The following is a 17,318-nucleotide window of genomic DNA, read 5'->3' as shown; positions in this document are numbered from 1 at the left end:
AACTTGTTAGTCAGAAGCGACCCAGCAATAAAACCCAGTTAATAGAAACAATCATTCAATCTTGGTTTCACATTATAACAGTTGCAGAACTAAGACTTGGTTCACTCCATGGGAGGACGTTGTAAGGCCGTAGTTCATGCTAAAGGTCACCCAACTAAGTATTAACTGACATGGTGATAATTTTTGTATATCTCGTTTTTTCTATGGTGATAATTTTTGTATATCTCGTTTCACTTTTGTTCTTTATAACTGCTATTCTAATAGCAAATCCTTCATGAAAATTATTGCATTACATTCCTGATTAAATTATCTTTCCATATATAATTTTATGGTACTACTTCAAAAGAAGTGGTGTTACTATATATTAAAAGTACAATTACTATATATGTATCCTTTTTCTCTGTCTCTCTTTTTAAAAAGGAGGAAGATATATGTTAAAATTAAATATGTATATTGAAAAGGAATTATAAATACCATCAACATAAAATGGAGCTTGCTCAGAAGCTGAAATACACCAAGTAAATAAGATGAAGAGTGTGGAGTAGAGATGTAAGGGAAGAAAAGAGGGATAGGAGAGAGGGCAGAGGGGAAGAGGAGAAGAGAAAGAAGTGGAAAGGGGAGAGAGGAGAAGGAGAGAGGAAGGGGAAGTAGAGAAGAGAAGGATGACAGAGGGAAGAAGGAGGTAGGGAGGAGGAGGAGAGTGGGAAAAGAAAATGACAAATATGGGGTATGGAGAGCAGAAGAGCCAATAATTGTTTTTGGGAGCTGATGGTAAGATGAATTGATGTAAACATTTAATAATACAATACAATGTTGGCTATGTAATGGTATACATGTGGTTATATGTTATGAAAATGAAAAAAAACCTTTATACAAAAAGTGGTGTTATTAGCTAGTTTTATAAAATATACCTTTCCCAAAAGATTTTCACAATTTTGGCCACTACAATCCATTGACAGTCTTCTAAGCAGCCTAAATTTGTAAATAAATACTTATTGGTATTAGTTTCAAAATAAATATGGACCGAGTTCCTCCCAGGTGATTAAATCTGGAAATGATGGGAGAGTTAAGTACAGTAAAGTCCAGAGACCTTAGGAGCCAGTTTAGTTTAGTGGTTAAGGCAGGAAAGCAGGAGACCATAAGTTCAATTCCTTCCTTAGCCATGAAAGTAGCTGGGTGACTTTGGGCCAGTCAGTTTGGGTCTGCCAAACCCATCCTACAGGGTTGTTGTGGAGAAAGTAGGAAGAGGACGGGGTGTTGGATATGTCTGCTGCCTTAAATTATTTATGAAGTAATAAAGGTGAGATACAAATAAATAAATAATGAAAGTAAATCTGGCAGAAGGAGAATATCTTCATGAAAAAATGAGGTAGGAGCAGGGGGGGGTTGTTGCCGGCATTACTGCTGGTTCAGTGTGCAAAAGGTTTTGTACACCTGGGCGCATTTGCACCTATAAAGGTCTGCGCATGCGCACAACATTAGAGAAGGAAAAAAAATTGCAATGAAGATTGTTCTGCGCATGCACAGAACCAAAAAATCAAGATAGAACCAGTTCAGGAGTGTGGCAGACTGAGTTACTACCTACTCAGCCGAACCGGTCCGAACTGCTGGGAACCACCTCTGGGTAAGAGTAATCCACAATGAGGTTAAGGGTGGGTGCATGAGCAAATCACATGTAGAGGACTACAGAGATAGTCTTGGAGAAGGTATGGGGTAATTGTTAAGAAAACAAGATTTTAGCTCCCAAAGATGGGAGAGGATGAAGAAGAAAAAATCAAGATTATTCTGCCTTGACTTTCTTTGATATTAAAGAGAGGGAGAGAAAACTCTATCAGTCTTTCAAGATTTTGTTATTACATCCTTTAACAATAAAGTTAATAGTTCATGTGGTATCCTGACTGATACCAACTCACCTAAGAGAAGAAACTCCACAATTAAACCTGCAAACAACTGCCTGGACAGACTGAAATATTCAAGCATTTGGATCCCAAATGATGAGATCTGGGTTGAATATCAAGAAATGTGGGCAAATAACAAGAAAATCTGAGAGATTTTTTAAGATCACAAAAATCATGGCACGATCAACAGACTTGGGATGCAACAAATAAAATCTGAATATAGATATTTGGCTAAAAAATGAAGTCCATTGTCTGATCAGTGTTCATACATTGTATGAAATTCATGCATATATTATATCAAATTTACATAGCTGTCATGAAGCTGTATGAATTTGAATTCATAACTTATGTTCAAAACTAACATTCCAATTTTAACAGACACTCCCACACTCCCGCCCATAGAATTGAGATTTTATTACAATCAAGAATAATCACAGTAGAAGTCTAACAGAACAACTGGCAGCCAAAGGAAAATGAAAACGCAATAGAGAATATGCAGAGTATGGAACTTTTGCATGTATTCCTCACTGAATCAAAGTTATACTCACAAATCTTACAAAGATGAATAGAGTAATACAAGGCAATGAAATGACAATGAAGAAATAGTTTTTTTTTTAAAGGGCAGAGAAGGATCAGAAAGAAGAATATAAAATTAACTAAAGGAAAAGTATATGACAACATAAGCAGATTAACTTTACTGACTACAGCATAGCCTTTGGTTATGAAACTCATGCCAGAACAAGGAACATACTAAGGCTAACGGGTGTGCTAGAATATCATATTAGTCTTCTGCGGAACTTTTATCATGGATAAGAAGCTACTGTAAGAAATGAAATTGGAGAAAGGGGGTGGATAGAAGAAAAAAAGTGAAGTAAGGATGAATATTATCTTACATCTGATTGACTTATTGTAAGCTAATACATTGTCAGTAGGAATTATATGAGTTCCAATTATATGATTGGAACTAATGTGAGAGTTATGTTAACAATCCAATGCCACCCAGGATTAAACCTGAGAAAGGGAAAGGAATGAAGAAGGAGTCATAGATTCTGCTGTGAGTATTACACACAGCTGTAATCTCCCATTGATAGGAGGGCAATCAATTGCTTCACAGATGTTCACACAGTATGGTAAAAAAAAGTCAAGATGGCCACAAATAGTAGGTTTGAAGCTCTGCTCATTCAACTTTGGTCCCCACTTGGCACTCAGTTTCTACCCGTGACTCCAAGTAGCTATGACACATGCAATAACTGTTCCCTGGTAAACCATCTTGGCAGAAGAACCAAACAGGTAAGGGTTGCCAACAGGTCTTCAACCTTCGGTGAAGTAGAAGCTCTCTCTCTTGCAGCATGTGAAGTCTGGCCCCAGCAGAATACACAGAAGAGACCAATCAATGGTCCAATGGTCAAGAAGGCATTGTAAAATGCTAAGAGTGTGACATCCTAGTAATCCACCATAGTAGAAGAGATCTCCAGATGCAATGGTTGTCTTTATACCTGGATTTGGGTCTCTTCTGCTAGGTGTGGGACAGTCCATAGAACAATGGCTGCTCCACTTAAGACTCCATCATGCACTTCTTTTCTATTGTGAAATTCATCTTCATCTACCCTGTTTTCCCAAAAACAAGACCTCCCCAGATATTAAGCCCAATCGGGCTTTTGAGCGCATGGACTAAAATAAGCCCTCCAAAAAAATAAGCCCTTCCTGAAAATATTGCAACACAGCACCAGCCATGAGATGACCATGCTCACCACCTCCTGCACCTCAAAATAATAAGACCTGCCCAAAAATAAGACCAAGTGCTTATTTTTGGGGGGGTCAAAAGAAAATAAGAGCCTGTCTTATTTTCAGAGAAACACAGTACAAACCATCTGCAATTCACTTCAGTTCCAACTGCAATGATGGGGGAATGATGAAGCAACAGTGAAGATGACTATGAGTAGCTGCAATCACAATCATGCACATGGGTGGCCTTTGGACCAGTGTTTGTCTCTGTACCCTTGGCAGCAAAAGCATCCAGCAGCATCCAGAGTGCCTGGACAATGATTTTTAGGATAGTACTGCCCTCCCTCACATGATGGAGGAAGTTAGAAAAGGTACCTCAAGCATTGCTTACCCTTCAACATCTGGCTAGTTAACTGTGACTGGTAGATAATCTCCTTAGCAGTTGAGTATCAAGAAAAGAACAAATCACAAAAAAAAACCCTTATCAAAACCCGGAACATCGACAGATTGCTGGATAGAGACAAGGCATCAAGGCCTGAAAGACAGACAGCACGCATAGTAACCAAACTCCAACATTATAGCAGTGACATTACTGCAGTCAGACCAATTTTTCGGATGACAGTTCATTACAGGAAGCAGCAAATAGATATATGTTGTTTTGGAAAGGGAAATCACAGAGTGACAAGATTTACAGAGTAGGAATCATAATGTTCTGCTGAAAAACATATCTACCTACTGGAATAAATGAATGCATTACATAGTTCTGCTTTCCTCTCAGGAAGTCCTGGTACAGCTAGGCTGTGCATCAGCTCTACACTTGAGTGCTCAATCAACACAATATGCGTATCGCCACAAAGCTGAAAGTCAGAGAGCTGTGGTTATTATCCCTTCTCACCTATACCGATGTATGTCCTGTATTCTGTACCTATGCCACATTAAACAACTGGAGAAATTTCACATGTGCTTTCCCCCCTCCTTCCTCATCATTTGCTGGCAAAGCTGTGTCTCCCATCAGGAGGATTTGGATTACCCAAAGTCCACCAGCATTAAGACTCTGATTATCAGAACCATGTTGTGAGAATGGCTGATGGTCGGATTCTGAAAGATCTCCTGTATGGAGAATTAGTGCAGGGAAAGCGCCCCAGGGAGACCACAGCTGCGATATAAGGATATTTGCAAGAGGGATCTAAAGGCTTTGGGAGTGGACCTTAACAGCTGGGAAACCTTGACCTCTGATCGTTCAGCTTGGAGGCTAAAGACGCAGTATGGCCTTCTCCAATTCAAAGAGACACTTGTTCGGCAGATTGAGGCAAAGAGGCAGTCCCGGAACCAGGGAAATCTGGGGTCTGGGCAGGGGACAGAACGTATCTGCCCTCAGCGTGGAAGGGATTGCCACTCCCGAATTGGCCTTTTTAGCCACACCAGATGCTGCTTTAGGACCTCTTTCCAGAGCACGATACCATGGTCTTTTGAGACTGAAGGATGCCAATGAATGAGGTGGGACATCATCAGAATGGCCAATCCCCCTATGCCTTGCAATTCCTCTAGCATGTAGGAGAGATTATGACCATGAGGTCATCCACACAGGTTATACAAAAGATATTGTGAAGGAAACCATGCTGCTGTGACATCCGGCCAAAGGAACTAGAAGCTGCAGCTGCTGACAGAACTCATGAGAGAGCCCTATGCTACAAAGGCTCGGAAGACAGGCACTACCAAAACCACAGCAGTATCAAGAATAACATCCACTTATTATAACAATGGACTTCCAGAACCCCTGTTGTGCTAGACCCTACACTTCCAGACTGGAACTGCAAAGCTCCCTTTGTGTCCATAGATAAACTACACAACAGCATGTCTTCTTCAAACTCAAACTCAAAGGAATGCACACAAACACACATGTGACACCTTTGTCTTTCTTGAAATGACTTTGCTATAGCATTATAGCGGGCAATAAAGACTTAGCCTTGTCTGGGTAGCTTTTGCTCAATTCAAGCTGGGAAGCCTGACAGAAACACTAACAATCTGTGATATGCAGATGACACTTCATTGTTACATGAAAGTAAAAAACCTAGAAGAGCTTATTATGAAAGTAAAAATGGGAAGTTAAAAATCTGGATTAGTGGTAATATTAAGGCGATTAAGTTAACACCAACTAGGCATGCTTAGCGCACTTATAGTTTATTGCAGTGGTTCCCAAACTTGGCAACTTTAAGACTTGTGGACTTCAACTCCCAGAATTCTCCAGCCAGCTGGCTGGAGAATTCTGGGAATTGAAGTCCACAAGTCTTAAAGTTGCCAAGTTTGGGAACCACTGGTTTATTGTGAAGAATCAAAATGGCAGATAGTTTTGCTTTGAGACGTCAAGAATGGAAAATAAGGACCATGTACTGGAGAAGTACAGGGAAGATTTATTCTAGAGAGGAAGGTATGACAAACATAGACAAGAGGATGGATATTTCTGTGATAACAAAGCTCAAAAGTAGAGATCATTTATTTAATTAGTACCATTGTACCTAGCTAAGAAGACTGGTTAGATGGTCTAGAGGTGGAGCTGTCCCTCCACAGTTTAGAAGCTGTGAGTTCAATCCTAGGTAGAGGCAGATATTTCTCTCTCTGGGCACAGTGAGACTATATCTGCTGAACAAAACTTTGCATTGGCGACAGGAAGGGCATCTGGCCAGTAAACCCTCAGCTCCATTCAGTTGCCTAGACTCCACCCCACAAGGGGTTATGGGGTCGTTAAAAGATGACGATGATTGTACATAGCTAAGAAGGTGTGCACTGAAAGGGGGGAGAGAAAAGATCATTTACACAAGACATTGTTTTGTAAAGATGACGGCTGTGTAAAATAGCAAAAGATATTTTTTTTAAAAAAAGTATTGGTTGGTCATGTGAACAGAGTTTGACACCTTACATATCTTTATTTATTTATTTTTACAGATGGATGAAGCAGCAAATTTGGGGTTGATTCTGCTGGAAATGATTGCATGTTTGTAACGCGACTTGTTTGTTTGCCAGCAGAAGGGCATAATTTACTATAGATGGGATATTTATGCAGGCCTAATATCGGTTCCCAAGATCGCCCAATAAATATCAAAGCCCCGGGGTTGTCTATCAGCCTCAGGAAACTTTCCTATGGAAATCCTGCTGAGCAGTTAATCTGTCTGCCATTGTAACATCACCCCAAGCCTATAATAGACGAAAGCACACCTCTTAGCAGAAAGTTTGATCTGGCTGGTAAATGTTTGATTGATTTGCAGCAGTTGAGCAAAAGTACCTGATTCCCAGTTAATTCTTATGAGACGGTAGTAAAGCACCTGCCCAAGGTCAGTCCTTACTACTCAATTAAAAATAGATGATCAAACTAAAGAACCCAAACATTCACATTAGCCATTTATGGTACCATTCAGCCAATGTTGTGATTATAACACTAGGCTTTATATCACCATAGCAACATCTGGGTTGCTGCTAATCAATCACAGCTGTGAAAAGGCTCTTTGGCACCTAAGTGTGGCACAAACATGCTTTGGCAACACCTATCTCTCCTGTATCCCCATGTTGCTGTCTCCATTTCATCCTCAGCCAATGACTAAGGTAGAGATAAATCATTCTTAAGTCATTCTTAAGCTGTACCACTGTTAAAAAATTATTTTACTCCTTATTCTAATTCTATCTCAGGGTGTCCTCAAAGCATATAAAATCTTAGGCTTAGGAAGTCCAAGAAGTGCAGTGAATAGAAACAGAAATAGGGGCAGGATTTATTGTAGACCACCCAATGTGGTGTGATGAATACATAAATGAGATCCTAATATTCAGTTTTCTTCTGCCAATTCAAGGATGGGTAGAAATAGCACTGCAACTCAGCTCTAGAGAAGAGTCTTTATTATTTCAAATCAGAAGAAAAATTGCAGACGTTAATGTACAAATAGTTTGATCTGGACTAAAGTAACGTCCTCAGTTCCTACCAATATCCCTAAGAGGTACTCTTCCCACCTATTGTTGGCTGAAATAAGGAAAACAAGAAAAACGTGTGAGTGGTTGAGTGATAATGGACCTGACCTCGAGCCTTTTTGGTTCACAAGATTTGTATCTAAGGGCTTATCTGTGCCCTGTTCCCCTTGATTCATAAATGACATCTGAGGTGTAGTACACTCTAGTTAAAACAAACACAATAGCTCACATCTCGTGAAGAGTCACTGCTCTAAGCGTGTATCCTGTTAGAATAAATATCAGTCAAGGCCTGTAAATCAGTTACTGAAACAAGAAGAACAAACTAATTTGGTACATTGATTTAAACCAATCTAACAAAGAGTTATGTGTGATTTTTAGAATGTGTTAAGATCCAAATATGCCTTAATCTTCACGGACGACTTGCACTGCTTCCTTAAAATACTTATATTTTGTACATATTCTATTTTTACATAATGAGCACCAATCTTTATGCGTTCTTACACAGTGTCTTTTCTATGAGCAGTATCTCCAGCTTCTGAAATTAACTGTAAGAGTATTAGAATCAGTACTTTGATCAAAACATTATCCTTTGCTTCCAATCCTCTGTAGACATAGCGGAAAACCAAATAGAATACATTGGGGGGTACATAAATATTAGATCCACTAGTTGAACACTGGATCATCATTCTCCCATTGAAATCACCCTTGAAATCACCACAGCCAAGTCACCATGGCCATCTTGCAGCAGCCACTCTGTGGGGCAGCTCACTATGGGCAATCCATGTACTGTCTATATTAATATTCATCTACATTCCACATGGGATAACTCAATATGGTAAATGTTATCTTTGTGAATGGAAAATGTTGAAGAAACATGGTGGATAATGTTTATCATGTTGAGTTATCCCACTTGGAATGTAGATGTAGTATTAATAGATATCTACAGATGTATACAGATTCCTTAATATCAATGTACTTGATAATTTAGAGAAACTAAGCATAAACTAGAAGTATGCATTACAGCAGTGGTGGGTTTCAAAAATTTTTAGAACCTCTTCTGTAGGTGTGGCCTGCTTGGTGGGAGTGGCTTGCCGGCCATGTGACTAGGTGGGAGTGCTTGCCAGCCATGTGACTGGGTGGGCATGGCCAACTTGTAAATGTGGTGAAACTCACTTAACAACGCTCTTGCTTAGCAACCAAAATGTTGGCTCAGAAACTCTGGCATTTGAAGCACGCAAGTCTTAAAGCTGTCACGTTACAAGACTCTTGCACTGTTAACCCTTAAGAAAAAAACCCAGGGGTGTTCAAACTTGAGCTTTAAGACTTGTGGACTTCAAGTCCCAGAATTCCTCCTCTCGCTCTTCATCTTGATGATGTGCGGACCGGCGGGGGAGGACGCTGGAACTGGTTCTAAATGGCACTGTAGATTTGTGGAACGTCTTCTATAGAAGAGATGAGAACTGGCAGGAACCCACCCCTGCTTCAAACTATCATGGAATCCAGATTTCAGGCAAATCTAGTGCAATCCTTAATGCATAGCTCCTTATTAAGTACTACTTTCCTTTGGAGTTACTCAAGTAAGTAGCATACACACTTTAGTGAGTAAGCAAATAAATAATAGACAAAAAATATGATAAGGCCATTTTCAGGGTTTCATTTTGCACCAACTAAAGTTTAGGTTTTGATTTCTGTTTTCCATATCGCAGAATATACACTACGGGATCAGTTGCAAGAATGTCCTAATCCTCACAGCTGTTCTCCCAGCTGAGCTCCAGTTTTCTTTTCGTGCAACAGATTCCCTAATCCTTTTGCCAAAGGAGGTGATCCAACCAAACAATGAGTCATGTAATGGCAGCCAAATATAATTATTATCTGTAAAACTAAGCAGACATCAGATGACTTTTTGGATAGGGGGCTGTCTAAGTCATTTATGCTTCTGTGGTCTAATGCATTGATAGTAGAAATATACCATCTGAGAACTACATGCAACTTCCCCCCGCCCCCAAGAAATTGGGGTGAGCCTCTCAAGACCTCTAAAAGTTATAACCAAGTACTTTGAAAGGTGACATAAGTGGAAAATGGTTAAATATATTGCTGCAAAGAAATCATATAAGCCAGTGGTGGGATTCAAATAATTTGACCACCGGTTCTCTGCCCTAATGATTTCTGCCAACAACCAGTTCACCAAACTGCTCAGAAAGTTAACAACTGGTTCTCCTGAACAGGGATGGGTTCTGGCTGCTACTACTGCTGGTTCACTCAGGGCTGCACTTCGTGCATGCGCTTAACGCACACTACACGCACATGAGCAGTATTTTGTTTATTATATTTATATGCCGCCCTTTTCCCCCGAAGGGGACTCAAAAACTTTTAAAAATGTACTTACAAAAACAAGATGGCAGTGCCTATGGCGCCCCCGATAGAACCAGTTCAGGGGTGTGGCAGGCCAACTTACTACCTAATCAACCGATCCGGGCCGAACTGGTAGGAACCCACCTCTGCTCCCAAAGTGGTGCGAACTGGCTGAATCCCACCACTGATATAAGTTATAATTATAAAACTGTTAATTTTAATTACATGTAATGCAAGCAAAGCACAATTCTACATGGTGTGCCACTCAACAATCAGCATAGTTCCTGATGCAGTAAAAATCATACAGCCCTGCTTTAGAGGAAGGATAGAACCCACCCCAGAACATTTCGACCAGTACATATGGGAAGATGTAAATGTATAACATAAGAGCTTTGCTTTGTGACTATCAATCATATCTCATCAAAACAGTAAGACATTAGAAAGAATCTTTCTTTCTTCTTTTTAACCTTGCTTTCTGTATACACTTAATTTTTTAAAAAGTCATCCATTCAAGTGTGAAAAAGAAAAATAATATACTGTAGCAAGGGCCATGTCAGATAATCTTAAAGCATAGCCGGTGGGAAAGAGTAATTACTTGACTCAGGACCTTAAAGAGGATACAGTCCAGTGGTGGGATTCAAAAATTTTTACTACCGGTTCTGTGGACGTGACTTGGTGGGTGTGGCAGGGGAAGGATACTGTAAAATCCCCATTCCCTCCCCACTCCAAGGGAAGGATACTGCAAAATCCCCATTTCCTCCCGATCAGCTGGGACTCAGGTGGCAGAGAATAGATGGGGGCAGGGCCAATCAGAGGTAGTATTTACCAGTTCTCTGAACTACTCAAAATTTCCACTAACAGTTCTCCAGAACTGGTCAGAACCTGCTGAATACTGCCTCTGGTACAGTCAATGGAGAGCTTGCAATACAGGTGTTCCCATGTAACATGTTGGGAGGCAGGCATCCTATCAATTGTAAATAAACAAATTTCTAAAGTTTCTAAAGACAGTCTCCCATAAAGTTCATGCATCGTATGAGGTAGTCTAAAAGATGGTAATAGTAACGTGAAGCACTCATCTTATCTTGGAAAAGCCTCGGTCTCCACCTCTGACAGGAGTTGTGCAAACTTTCTCCTCTAGGGGCAGTACCTTGTGATCCAAACTATCCACCACTGCCTGTGGCAGAGAAATGCAACTCTATGTTGCAAGGGTTCAAGGATCTGCCATCTAGTGGCCTCTCCTTGATCCTAATGATGTCCCCTTGTAGCCAAAGAGTGCTAATAATGCAAACTAGAGAGGCCGCTTGGTTTAGTGGTTAATGCACCAGACTAGAAAGAGTCATCATGAGTTGAAATCCAGCCTCACATGTGAAAACCACTGGGTGACTTTGGGCCAGTCCTTCTCTCAGCCCATTTCACTTCACAGGGTTTTATTGTGGGAAAAACAGGAAGAGGAAGGTGTGCTGGAGTGTTTGCCTTGAGTTATTTGTAAAAATAATAAAAGTGAGATATAAATAAACAAACAAGGCTCTATATGCCGAAGGTCAGCTTTCTGCAATACTTTTAATCCACAATTGTCCTGAGGATGGCAAAAGAATTGTTACACAAGAACATTACAGAATCTATGAAACACATAGTGGGAAAATATTCCTAACTGTAATCAAAGCCTAAATCCATGGAGTCATTCTTTTCAAATTATTGGATAATCCCAGTTTCCTAGTTACCTTACTTATGTGTAACTTCAAAGTTTTGGGGACATGTCCAAGGAATCTCCACAACAATGTTACTATATATATATCTATGTATGGAGTTCTCCAATGTTATATGTTTCAATTATGGACAACAATATGCTAATACCCATCACAGTTAAATCTCTATAGGATCTCTGTAATAAGAACCTGGTTAGATTCATAAAGATTCATGTTCTCTACACATCTATCTATGTTGTAGATAGAATACTTATGTTCAGAAGCAGCATCAGATACGATATTTGAGTGTTTTTGCTTATCGAGCAAACTCAAGAGCAAGAAATCAGTTTGGGAAAAATATAGCTTGCAAATGGTTCAAAAATAAGAAAAGGTGGGGGGGAACCACTAGCAAGATGCTTATTTGCTTGTCAGATCAATGCTAACTATTGGGACTCTAGAATGTACCTTCTCTGAAGCAGTCCCTGACTGAGAAATGACATTCCTCTCAAGATCTGAATGTCCCCCTCAAGATCTGAAAGCTGGTGTTTCAAAGGGCCCTGTGAGAGAGATGCCATGGAGGGGAGCTGATGTGAAGGACTATAGTGAAGTGGCAGTTTCTCAGAAAGAAGGAATAAATTCTAGAAAGCGGGGAGGGCAGAAAAGAAGAAGCATAGCCCAGAGATGGATAACAGGCAGAAAAAGATAATTCAGATAGCCACTCCATAGAATCTCCCAGGGTATGTCCATTAGGCTGGGCTAGTAAGGATTTAGTCTGGCAAGATTCTGTCTGTTGTGTGTAAGCAGATAAATAACTGAATTATGGCTGAATTGTTCCATGTGGCTTAGCTCTTCAACCAAGTCTTTGGCGAGCATGATTGAAGCCCCTTTTTCTTCTTTTGTTTCCATCTGGGTTTGTTATCGCTGCCATTTTTACCCTTTATATTATTATATTCATATTTTGTTTTAATGTTTTAATGACATGTTAACTGCCTAGAGCCATGATGGCTAACCCAAGTGTGTGCACGCCCGAACACCCAAATGCAATGCGCATGCAGCCCCCACGCTCATGCACCTGCCACCTCACACCCAAACTCCCAAAATGAAATGTGTGTATGGCCCTGCGCATGTGCCCCATCCACGCATGTATGCACAGACCCTTGCATGTTCCCAGTGCATGTGCGCATCCCCCCATGTGCCCCACCCCCACACATGTCTGTGTGTCCCACACACACGTCCCACTTCCCGTACATGCATGCACCCCACTTCCCATGCATGCGTGGTGGACCTGAACTGGGTCAACGGCTTTTGTGCCCATAGACAGCACTGCATAGCACACATGCCATAGGTTTGCCAATACGGGCCAAGAGTCATTGGGAGTTATGCAGCATATAAATTTAATAAATAATAAGTATTTTCTCTTCTACATCTCCTCCTTTTACAGTTACTGTGACAGTTGGGGCAGGCAACATTTGCTTGGCCTTTATGACACAGCAGGACAGGTAAGTAACATCTCCAGTTTATTTATTGTTTTTAGGCCATAATCTTTCAGTCATGAATAACAAAGCTGTTTTCCTTTCCTTATGACATTCTGAAATAGACATTTTACATTTCTGTAAAGATAGAAATATGTACATTTCTACAAAAACTATCATATAATTACCACCCTAAACTTACAATATCAGATATGATGAATAAGAGCAAATCCAGTTTTCTGCCTCTTAAGAGATGTCGCAGGTTTCTCTTGGCATAAAACTTTGATGAGGCCGCCTTCTCATATCATTAAGAACAGCCATCTCAATGCTATGGATTGTCTTCCTTTATCCCGCTAGCTTTCTTTCTGACCTTTCTAAATTGATTTCAGTGTTTGCCTCTCAGAATACAGTAGTAGCAACTTGAAAATGTGAAAGCCAATCTTGTGGTTTACGCTGGCAACTAGCACCACCTTCTGGTTAATTTAAGAGACTGTTTCTAAAGCTATCATCCACATAATAGTAATATCCTTGAGCAACTTGTGCAGCTTTGGAGCATCTTCAAAGATTCCGAAGTCTTCCTACCTTTTCCTTTCACATTTTTGAATAAGAAGTGAATTCCCTGCAACCGAGACCAAATAGCAATTCTCGGTCTCATCCTGTGTACTTGTTTTCTCTGACAGGAGGACTACAATCAACTGAGACCCCTCTCCTACCCCAACACAGATGTGTTTTTGATCTGTTTCTCCGTGGTAAACCCTGCTTCCTATCACAATGTCCAAGAGGAATGGGTTCCAGAATTGAAAGTCTGCATGCCACATGTGCCTTATGTTCTGATAGGAACACAGGTAAATAACCAAAAAGAAACAGTGGAAATGTCCATCAGTTGTAGACTAGGATACTCTGTGAAATACAACCTAATTGGGGGAATAGCAGGGAAAGCTTTCCTGCAATGAATTATGTTTGATCACAAAGGATCCAAAGACTTTGATAAATGAAGGGGGGGTTGGATAGTTTGTCTTATTTTGGTCCACTGTAATTACAGATGTAGGTGAGACGTTACTTCTTCCATACTGATTTCCATACTCATTTTCAGTACAAGTTGTTCAAATAGATCTGAGCATTTTGCTGATGAAGTTTATTGTTTGAGAATTAGAGAGACAAGGATCTAAGTATTTAAGTTTTCTGTTTGTCTGTATATTTCTAGATTGACCTTCGAGATGACCCCAAAACTTTGGCTCGGTTATTATACATGAAAGAGAAGCCCCTGACTTATGAACATGGCATCAAATTGGCCAAAGAGGTACTGTTTTCCTTCAACAACAGTAATTGTTCCTAAATTGATATCATCGGAGTTAAGCCAAAAGCCTTTCTCATTTTCTGAGGGCTAAACAGACCAAATATTTCATTTACTCATTGTTGTCTCGTAAGAAATATGAAATAATAGATCTTATAAGAGTCTTCGTAGATCTTGATTTTTATTGTATAGTATAATTATTTTCACCATCTAAAGTCTTTTGTATGCTGGCCCTTAAGAAAACCTTCCCAAAATTGGTAGCTTTTAGAAAGACTTTAAGTACTAGCGTTCCTAGACATTGGTCAATGGAATTTGGGTTGTTGTTATCTCAATACATCTGGAGAGAAATTTCAAAAAGCCTGTCTACTTTTAGCATTGGCTTCTCGCCGATTTCAATTATGTGAATAGCCCCAATCATGTTGCCATTATTTTAGACTTAGTTCCCAGCGTAATAGATACACACATTTTAATTATTTTACTTTTCTTTCATTTCTTCTATTGAAGGAACTGATGGAACCAGCTCAGAAACAATGAGTCAATTGGGGCAGCACCACAAACTATGAGAGATCCTTAAAATACAATGCCTATATTTTTAACTCTACGGTGTATGCCAATTTAAAAATTACTCTCCTGTTTTTCAATGGCCTCTGTAGAAGACATCCTCAGAGGATAGGTAGGAGGCAGGGAAATCCTTGGGTAATGATTGGGGGGTCAAGAGGACATATGAGAAGAAGAGATTCCTGTTTCTAGAGTACCTACCTGCATTCTCAGGTGCTACAGGGGATGTTGTCCTATTGCCCATGGTTAAATAAAATTCACTGGTCAAAAGGGCACAGTAGAGATTATACTACCTGAGACTTCTCAGGAAACAACAACTGAATGAAAAACTGCTGGTGACCTTCTACTGCTGCACCATGGAGAGTATTTTAACTTACTGTAGCTGTGTATGGTTTGCCAATTGCACAGGGGCAGATAGGACAGCGCTCCAGAGGGTCAATGTCATTGCCCAGAGGATCATTGGTTGCCCTCTCCCCTCTTTGAAAGAGCTTTATAGCTCCCGCTGCCTTAGGAAAGTTCAAAACATTCTTAAAAATCCATCTCATCCTGGGCACCCTTTTTTTGAACTAGACGGTACAGGATAATAAAAACAAGGACAAATAAGCTGAAAAATGGCTTCTATCCCAGAGCAGTAACTATATTGAATTCTACAGTATAGTGCAATATTAATGCACTATCGGGTTTTCAATTTCAATTATATAGCATGTGAAGTATGTGTTTTTGTGTTTTTATTTTTATAGTTATAATGTACACTAAAGATGGAATTTAATTTCGTTGTACGATGTGCAGTGACAATAAAGTAAAGTAAACTAAACTAAACTAAATTCATAATCTGGTCAGTCATTTATCGTGACCCCAAAATGGTTTGATCCCAAATCTTCTTCAAGGTAAACTCTTCTTAGATCAACATAAACGAACGCTGTATCTAAACAGAATCATAAATACAATTTGGACCCAGCACTGAGCATGTGTATATCTCAGTTGCATTTTAATGGGAATTAGGAACAAAAGGAGCGAGCACCTTTCTGGTTTGCTCCTGAGTTCCCAGAGGCATTTGGTACAAGATGCTGACCTACAGTAAGTGGGCCTTCACTCTGATCCAGCAAGGTCTCTTCTTCTGCTTTACTTCTCATTGACAGCATTCTTGTTCTTTCTCTTTCATTCAAGATTGGAGCCCAGTGCTACTTGGAGTGCTCAGCGTTGACCCAGAAAGGCCTGAAAACTGTCTTTGATGAAGCAATCCTCACAATCTTCAATCCCAAGAGGAAGAAGAAACTTTGTGCCAAGTGTTGCAGCTGCTGTTCAGTTCTATGATGCCTGGAGTTCAAAGTGGACCAGCGTTGCCAGTTAATACTCCAATCCTGCACAGAGGGACGTGACCAGAAAAAAAAAAACCTTACTTTATAAAAAGATTCTTCCGAATCTGTGATTCCTCTCAAATGCAACTTTGTAGAGTTTTCATGTCTTGCTTTTTTTTTTCCCTAATGACTATGCATCTGTAAATACAAGTTCATGTTGTGATAATTTCTCTCTGCTTAGCCAGCAGATACAAGGGGGGGGGGGGGGAACCTTTAGAAATTCTTGATATTGTCAGAATCCCTGATGCACCTGGAAGGAAAAAAAGATCTAAGGATCCTAATCCTACACCTGAGCCAAAAAGAACAAACTTTGTCATTAGCAAGCCAGAGGAAGAAATGAGTAAATCCCAGTATTTTTTCTTCTTTTTATGACTCTGTAGTCCTCTAATTCAGGATAATGCCAGGGTGGCTGGACGCAGCTGAGCATTTACTGACTGGACGCCCTTCCTGACACCTACATGGAGTTTTCAGCAGATATTTGTTTTCAGCAGATAGTAAATCCCAGTATGAATATGCAATAATGATTAAACTTGAAACGCACAAAATGGCATTTAGACATTTTTAGGAGTCAACCATGTTGACTCATGTAGAAGATCGGTGTCAATTCAATCTTTCCAAACTGAATGCACAGCAATGCTTTTGAAAGAGATGGCACAGAACAAAGTCATTCATACACTATTCTTGTCTTCCTTTTATAAACGAAGCATAATCCAAAGACATACTCTCAGGTTACATTGTCATTTTGCCACTGAACGTGTGAGAATTCTCCTCTTCTTAAATGAAATCTGAAGCTCTCACATTGTGCATTTTTCAAAATCATTTCAAAATTGTAATTGTCTGGATTTGAGAAGTCAGAAAATTCAGGGGGAAATGTACATATCTGCGAATCTAGATGTCTTCTTTTCTTAGAATTATTATTATTCAAGCATTATGCATAACTACAATAAGAACTACAAACTGTCCTTTAAACAGTATAAATGAGGTTCCTCAACCTTCAGCTCCCAGAATGCATAAAGTTCAGC

The 17,318-nt window shown here is 39.9% G+C and overlaps 1 protein-coding gene across 1 annotated transcript in view; it reads left to right on the top strand.

The window, feature by feature from the left end:
• The window catches only part of RHOJ (ras homolog family member J), a 64,228-nt gene extending 47,234 nt beyond the window's left edge, over positions 1 to 16,994 (top strand). Inside the window, exons 3-6 of the mRNA XM_032213989.1 lie at positions 13,056 to 13,113; positions 13,767 to 13,931; positions 14,291 to 14,386; positions 16,106 to 16,994. Coding sequence (XP_032069880.1) covers positions 13,056 to 13,113; positions 13,767 to 13,931; positions 14,291 to 14,386; positions 16,106 to 16,252 — 466 coding nt within the window. The 3' untranslated portion in view covers positions 16,253 to 16,994. The remainder of the gene's footprint in view (positions 1 to 13,055; positions 13,114 to 13,766; positions 13,932 to 14,290; positions 14,387 to 16,105) is intronic.
• The last annotated feature ends 324 nt before the right edge of the window (positions 16,995 to 17,318 follow it).

The sequence above is a fragment of the Thamnophis elegans genome, chromosome 1 (assembly GCF_009769535.1).
Source record: "Thamnophis elegans isolate rThaEle1 chromosome 1, rThaEle1.pri, whole genome shotgun sequence".
Taxonomy (NCBI): domain Eukaryota; kingdom Metazoa; phylum Chordata; class Lepidosauria; order Squamata; family Colubridae; genus Thamnophis; species Thamnophis elegans.
This window is presented reverse-complemented; position numbering and strand designations above follow the sequence as displayed.